General features: G+C 39.9%; 1 protein-coding gene across 1 annotated transcript; it reads right to left on the bottom strand.

Annotated features, from left to right (window-relative positions):
- Positions 1-2,165: 2,165 nt before the first annotated feature.
- tbr1 (T-box, brain 1) lies at positions 2,166-6,619 on the bottom strand. The gene is made up of 6 exons (XM_004081731.4): positions 5,635-6,619; positions 5,169-5,323; positions 4,959-5,080; positions 4,612-4,770; positions 4,238-4,299; positions 2,166-3,709 (listed from the first exon to the last, which is right to left on the bottom strand). The coding sequence occupies exons 1-6, from the start codon at positions 6,327-6,329 to the stop codon at positions 2,866-2,868; spliced, it is 2,037 nt and encodes a 678-aa protein (XP_004081779.1). The 5' UTR covers positions 6,330-6,619; the 3' UTR covers positions 2,166-2,865.
- Positions 6,620-7,677: the final 1,058 nt, after the last annotated feature.

Below are 7,677 nucleotides of genomic sequence, written 5' to 3'. Positions count from 1 at the left end.
CATAACCCATCTGAGCTGGGGGGTGTCCGTGTCACTGTGGTACAGGTTTTTGTCCTTGTCCTCCAGCGTTGGCCTCCTCCAAAATTTCAACTGTGGGTGAGCCTCCTCATGGACCCCCGACTCTCTTGAGTGTCCTCCTACGGGCAGAGGTGGGCGGCCCCCTCCCTGCTCTCTTCCTGACCTTCCGCTGGGTGGGAGGGTGGTTGCCTGGAGCATGGGGCGAATCTCCCTTAGGGGGCTCTAGCTCGTGCCTGGGGTTGGGGAGGGGGGATGCCTGGGACTCCCGGTGGTGAGCTGCTCGTCTGGGGCTCGGGGTTTTGTTATTTTAAGATATAACTTTCCTCTAGAGTATACAAGCATCCTGAACAATAATTTTTTTTATGCATGTTTCATGCATGTGATTGTTTTCGAATCCCTCACACGTTGTGATGTGCAGGATGAATGAGATGACTGGACCTCCCCGTATTTGATGCGCTGTTGTGCTCCTACAAAGCGGTTTTTGGCCTGACCCTTACAGCTCTCACAAATGTCAGATGGTAGAATTCAGGAGCTCTGATCTCAGCTGTTCAGAGACGTTTCATGCTGTTCTCACAGGTAAAACAAAATCACAAAAAAAGCTTTTAGTTTTGCTCCCCTCCATAATAAAATGAACTCAAACTGAAGCTTTATTTGGAGAAGTACTGGAGGCTTAGTAAAAGAGTCATCTGGCTGTAACACTTTCAACTGTCCATTTGTGCACTTTTATTTTCGGTCTTGACCTTGTTGGTTTCTGTGTTTTCAGTATTTTGGAACCTGTTTGGACGTTTTTACGTCTTTTGGAATGACTTTTTATGAAATAGTTGAAGTGTGCTGCTGAAAAGGGATTTGTGATGTCACCAAGGTTCTCTGTTTCTTTTTGTATTCAGATTTTAAATCTGCATTTTTTTCCAAGGCTTAACAAGAATTATTAAGATTTCAGTGACAGCATCTATGACTTAATGAAAAGTGTTACTTTTTTTGCATATCTACTACATGTTAAGTATATTGAAATGTATATACAGTTATAGAATTTATTTTGTCAAAATCTGAATATCGTTTATTGGCATTGTATGCACAACAAAAATAGTGCTCTCCAGGTGTTTAAAAATATAAGTCTAGGTTGAAAATAAAAATATTTTTAAACATAAAATTTAACTTAAAATAATCTAAGAATATGTAGGTTGAAAAAATACATCTATTGCATTTTTTTGTTGGTAGGTTGACAGAAACACCATAGAAACACATTTGTTTTTAAATACTTGATGAAAATTATTTGGTATATATTCACCAAGGGAATTTGAGATCAACAGGAGATTACATTTTTGATCATAAAGTATGTTATATGTTTTTGTATTAAAAAAACTATTTTCACCATATTTTTCTGTATTATACATGATGGGTTGTACTGCCTGTGTCTATTTTAATTGAGCTGCAGGCTGGACTTGCCTCAAAAGATACATAAGATTTTATTCACGAATTTTTTTTTAATTGTTTGTTTTTGTTTTTTACTTTTAAAATGTTTATTCTGCATCCAAGTGAACGTTTGGATGTTCCGCACGCGCACTGAATCTCGTGGCAGTTAGTGAAATGTCGCCATCTAGTGTACATTGCAGACGCTGCACTATACAATCCAAAGGTAACATCAATTAAAAATGAATCCGTCTCTGATCCCACCATTGATGAAAGCTGTCTGATTAAAGCTTACAGTTGTCGCCATCTGATGTTTGTATCTGGAAAGGCTTCATAATAATAATAAGGAGCATAAACCGCAGCGAGGCCTCTTAAAGGGTTTTTCTTCACTGACAGCTGCAGGGGTTTTGTTCACGTGGTGTGCGCGTGGAGCGCATCCAGCCAATTTGCATCCCTTGACATAGATCGTATGTGTTACTTTATTTTTATGTGAGAAAAAAATACACTTTTATGTATTTCGTGTTTTCATATTTCTTGAATAATAAAAAAACGATGAAATGTTAGTTACATTATGTAAATATAAATATGTGATATTGTTTATAATGAGTTGCTGTATTGTACTTAGCGCTAAATTTCAAGAATAAGTCTGCGCATGACAGGAAAATGTCAAAATAAAAGAATTTTTGCAATTTAGGTATATAAAGTTAAAGGAAAAAAATCTGTTTGATCCATTTAAATCCAGTAAAGCGTGCCCTGATGGGGAACACTGTTTATTAAGTTTCATCCACATCACAGCACATACAGAGATTTTCCACAACGTCATGTACAAGCAAATAAACTCAAATGAAGCAGAGACCCTGCATGTCTACAAACACTGACAAACTTCTTTAACCACATGAAGGAAGGAGATCGTCGCTTAAACTTCCTGCAGCTTCACCCGCAGCTTTGATAGAATTAAGAAATACATTTCCCCCAAAACTGACGTGTCAGTTTCTGCTACACAAAAAAACCATTTCATGTACAGATTCCTAAACATTTCAGATACTAACAGGCTACTTCAAACAGGAGAACAGTTGGCTCTGTCAGACACCATAGGGGATCATATTTGTTTCTTATTTTGTGGACATCCAGTCACTATCACAAATGCCAAATATTATTATTTATATACATTATATCCATAATTACAACAAATCTTAACAGTTTATGTCATAACCAAAAAATGTACACTTTGGATGTAATGATGGAACGGTCAGATAGATAGATAGATAGATAGATAGATAGATAGATAGATAGATAGATAGATAGATAGATAGATAGATAGATAGATAGATAGATAGATAGATAGATAGATAGATAGATAGATAGATAGATAGATAGATAGATAGATAGATAGATAGATAGATAGATAGATAGATAGATAGATAGATAGATAGATTCCTAACTATGAGAGTAGAAACTGTAATAACCGATGTCCTTTGTACAGTTTTTGTCACACTCCCTCGGTGCCAGCAGCTCAGACTTTAACGGGGACACAGTCTCTGAAACCGGCGTGGCAGTGGGGGAGATTCTCCTCCGTTTGGCCTGTTCAAAGATCCCAGAATCGCTGGAATCGATGGATTTGATGGAGGAGGGCGTCTCTATCCAGCTAGACTCAGATGTGATGTCTTTGGCTTTGCTCTCCTCTGCGCCACCGATCGGTGACCTCTCCGTGCTGATGGAGTCCCCCTCCTCCTGCAGGTAGCTGGTGCCTGAGCGGCCCCCGATGGTGTTCGCGGGCCAGCAGGAAAAGACCGAGCTGGCTTTGCTGTTGACGCCGCAGTAGTGCGGCGGCGTGCGTCCTCCCCAGCCAGACGGGTCTGCGTAATAGCCAAGAGGCCGGTTGGAGCAGCTCGCAGTCGGCAGGGGGAGAGCCTTCACTCCGGCCGCTGCGTAGGACAGCAAGGTGGCCGCGTTACCGGCGAAATCAGCGGCGTCGTATGCCGAGGCTGCAAAGTCCAGTCGGTTGTTGGCAGGGGTGACAAACCATCGCTGCGGGGGGGTGGCAACAGTGGGCTCCTCGGCTTGCTGAGGAGACAGCAAGCTGTTGCCGAGTGGAACGTTGCGCTCCGTGCCAGGAGCAGTCCCCACGCCAGGGTGAAAGCGAGATTTGGCATAAGTGCTGACAAATTGGTCCTGCAGGAAAGAGCTAGGCATGGCATATCTCGCACCCGGCACGATCTGTGAACGCGGAGAGTCACCCGGTGATGGAGTTAGGCGGTCAATGTCGCAGCCTGTGTAGACACTGAAAAGATGGAGGAGAAAACAGAAACGGTTCAGGCGCTGAATGTGGACGGTGGCGAGTTGATATAAAAAAATAAAGGCCTTATATTAAAAAAAATAAAAATAAAACAAAACAAAAAAATCAATCAGCTGTTTCTGAAGATTGGATTAGATTTAAAGTGGAGGCCGTTTAATAGACTTCCAGTTTTACGCAGATAAAAACTGGCTTTCTCAAAAAGAATCTCTAAAAATAAATGTGTTTTGTTGCATTTTTTATCTATGTTATAATTACACGGTAATTTCAGAATATTATTATGACGTTCGTTAATGTGCACATTACAGAGAAAGAACCATGCAACAGGCATTTTACGCATTTGTTCTTTATATTTATGGTGTAAAAAATGGTTAAACACTCCAACAAAAATAAAATATCAATGAACATATTTATATATATATGAAATTTCCTATTATTTAAGTTTCTGTTTTTATGTATCAATATGCAGGCTTATTAAAAGAAAGCAAAAAATGCAAATAATTAAATAAATCTTACGTGTCATAATTGTCCCGAAATCCTTTGGCAAAGGGATTGTGGTCGATTTTTAGTTGTGTGATCTGTGGAAGACAAAAGCATTAATTCAATTTAAAAATAATGTTAGGTGCTAATATATTTACTGCAACAACATTGCTGTAAAAAATAAAAAATGATAATGGTAATTCAAAAAATCTGACAACGATCAGTTTAATTTAAGTGGTGATAACTCAAACAATTTTACTTATTTGTATTTATTTGTATAGAGTTAAATCAGTGGCATGCAACAATTGGGGTTTAATTTTTAAGGAGATTTCTTATTTTGTTTTGTAAGCGTTTATTTTATATATTTATTTATATTTGCGTGCGCTTGAGGTGCGGCGTTGGACCCTCACATCGGTGTTCTGGTACGCTGTAACGGCGATGAACTGCGTCTCCGAGAAGGTGAAAGTCTGCACTCTTCCTGGCTGGCTGGTGTCTTCTGTCCCGTCCTCGTTTACTTCCACCACATGGAGCCTTGGCTGGTACTTGTGGAGGGACTGCAGAACCACCATCTGCAGTTTCAAAGTAAGAAGCGCGCGCGTAAAACTAACTTTTGAAGTTTAAAAAAAAAATGAAGAAGGCGCAAAAGCCACAGCTTTCTTTGTGCGCTGAGAACGACGCAAAGATCCAGATCCAGAAAAAAAAACATAAAAATGAAGAAAACAAATCAACTTTTTTAATTAAAAAAATGTTAAATTACCTGCCCGGTGTTGTTGGAGGCACCTTTGTTGTTTGTGAGCTTTAGCTTTCCGAACGAGATTTCTTGACGCATCCAATGCGCACCAGTATTTGGAGAGTCTGGATGCATGTAAACCCTGTTGCCTGGAAAAACAGACGAGGAAAAAAGTTATAAAAAATCATTAAAAGCATGAATGTTTAATTAACAGGAACAGTAAAAAAATAATCGTACCTATCACGTTTGTGTCTGCTTTTCCACATGGCACCCATTTTCCACCTTGAAAGCGCCAGTGATTTGGATCAGCAAGTATTACATCCACAAAAATATTGTAGTGAGCAGTTGGATCCAGGCCAGAAATATTAAAGCTCAAAAAGGGAAACATCCGTCTGTGGGATAGAAACAAAAAAAAAATCAAGATTGTTTTTAAGTGCATAAAAATGGAAAAATGCAACAGTCGGAAATCAGAAATAACAAGATGGATTTTCATTTTCGTTGTTTTATTTAATCATTCTAGAATTAAGTTTTTTTTATCTTTGAGATGATCGCTCACTCCATTGTTTTTTATAACGGATTTACCGTTTTGATCCATTATTATTGTTATTATTATTATTATTACTATTATTATTCACACTTTAATGAACGAAAATAAATAAATGTATCGGATCCGTGTGGTTTTTGCGCATTTGCGCGCACTCACCGTCCTTGTTTTGTGATGATCATCTCTGTCTGGTGTCTGTGAAACTTCAGCCACAGGGCCCTGTTGCACAAATACACCTGCGCTTTGCCCGGAACCAGTCCCGCCTGCGCCGAGGATAGCTGGTAAAAAGCCCCCCCTTGGTACGTGTGTCCATATTGCTGCGCGTAGGGGTAACCCGCTGCCGGGTAGCCCTGAGGAGAGGTGTTGGTTAAAAGGCTGTTGTACGGTCCATTTGTTATCACGGGATGATGGGCCATGTATCGGCCGGGACTCCCGATGGAAAAAGCCGGATGCGCGGGTCCATGCTGGCTCGGGTAAGGAAACATGGCACTGGCGGCTGCTGCTGAAACTGACTGCGGCTGGGTAGACGGAGAAAAGATGCACCTTTCTCCTGCAGATCCATCGAAATTATGACGGATGTCAGAGACTCCGTGAAGATCAGGAGAGAGTTTGCCCCTCTGGACGTCCCCTGATGCGTCCTTGGAGTCGGGAAAATTGTCTGCCTCTGACTGATTCGTCATCTCCCTGGAGTTTTTTTTCAGAGGTGAACCTCTCTCCAGGTTGTCACTTGCAGATATAATAGGATGGTCCTGCAACGAAAACTCCGATCCATTGGAGCTCGGAAAGCCACTGCCCACACTTATAAATTTCTTGGAGAGATCACTCGCCAGCGGGTTGCAGTTCTCAACCTGCATAGCTCAATGGGAAGCAACTATTAGCTCAACCTATATCACAGGCTTTTGCACACGCCTTTCCTAATCTTGTGAAAACGCCTCGCGCATGTCTTGAAGTATGGAAGGCGGCAAATTAGCCAATTGACACCATTCTGCAATCAGGGAGGATTTTTTTCTCTCTTCTCTTTGCTAATGAAACAAGTGCTGTCATTGGTTAAGTCCAGGCTGTAATTTAATTAGACAGGTCTTAATTAGGAAGATCCGAGGAGCGCAAGTGACTTGTTTTCATTGTGATGGACCTGCATATCAAGAAAAAATGTGCTCCAACTTGATATGGGGGGGGGGGGGTCTTTAAAATAAAATAAAAATTTGGATTGTTTTTCCTGTCAACGGTATTTACCTTTACCTGTTTACCTATTCATGCGCCATGAGTGCCAAAGTATGTCTGCCCATGAAATCAGGATTTATTATTAACACGCCAAAAATGACAGGAAGCCTTAAAATGTTTGTGATATCGCGTGAAATCAGAGCGTCCCACTGAAGATGTGTTTATGAGTCCCAGCGCTGGTAAATATTTGATGCACTAAAAGTTAGGAAGCAGTGCGCCCATAACGGCGGCTGCAGAAGCAAATCAAGCTCCAAAAAAACTGAAGGTTTTTTCCCCTGAAATATAAGAAAATAATCTTTAAAAAGGAAATGTATAAAAAATATATTTTTATTAAAGGATAATTTAGAGGATAGAAATTGGTCAAAGCAGCTGGTCTAAACGCCTTCGAGCTTAATTTACTGACAAGGTTACAATTAAATAACCCCTGATGTTCAGTGGGAATGCTTTATAAACACTTCTTTATGTATTGTCGATGACTACCTTACATAAATTACAAATAGGATCTCAAATCTGCTCACTGACGGGATGTTTTAAGGATTTTCTGACAGTTTTGTAAATCATAGTAGTTTATTTTTATTGCTTTTATTGTTGGCAATAATATAAAAATATATTTACATGATTCTAAATTATTACAATGTTTTTTCTTGCTTTGGCTTTAACATAAAAATTCAGTTTTACTGAACATTTGCTCTTCGGAAATCGATAACAATCTGAACTTAAATAAGCTTAAAGAAACACCATAGGTTAAGTTGGGTGCAGCCAGCAGTTGTATCTTTAATGAAGAGCTATGAATCTCTGAAGCTAACAAGATAGGTTATTACAGAAGGGCTACTGGGTCCAGCAATCTATTTCTGAGAAACATGCAAGCACAGACTTGTCTGCACCCAAGGAAAAGAGGCCACTCTCTGCTCTACTCATTACAGGATTATGGTTCACTTCCATCCCTGATCTTTAATAAGCAAAGAGGACTTTTTTCTTTTT

This window comes from Oryzias latipes, chromosome 21 (assembly GCF_002234675.1).
Source record: "Oryzias latipes chromosome 21, ASM223467v1".
Classification (NCBI taxonomy): Eukaryota; Metazoa; Chordata; class Actinopteri; order Beloniformes; family Adrianichthyidae; genus Oryzias; species Oryzias latipes.
This window is presented reverse-complemented; position numbering and strand designations above follow the sequence as displayed.

Coding starts and splice junctions, on each gene's coding strand:
- tbr1 (XM_004081731.4), bottom strand. CDS start 6,329: ATGCAGGTTGAGAACTGCAACCCGCTGGCGAGTGATCTCTCCAAGAAA. Junction 5,324..5,634: donor ATCATCACAAAACAAGGACG/GTGAGTGCGCGC, acceptor TCTATCCCACAG/ACGGATGTTTCCCTTTTTGA. Junction 3,710..4,237: donor TTTCGGGACAATTATGACAC/GTAAGATTTATT, acceptor CCATCTTTTCAG/TGTCTACACAGGCTGCGACA.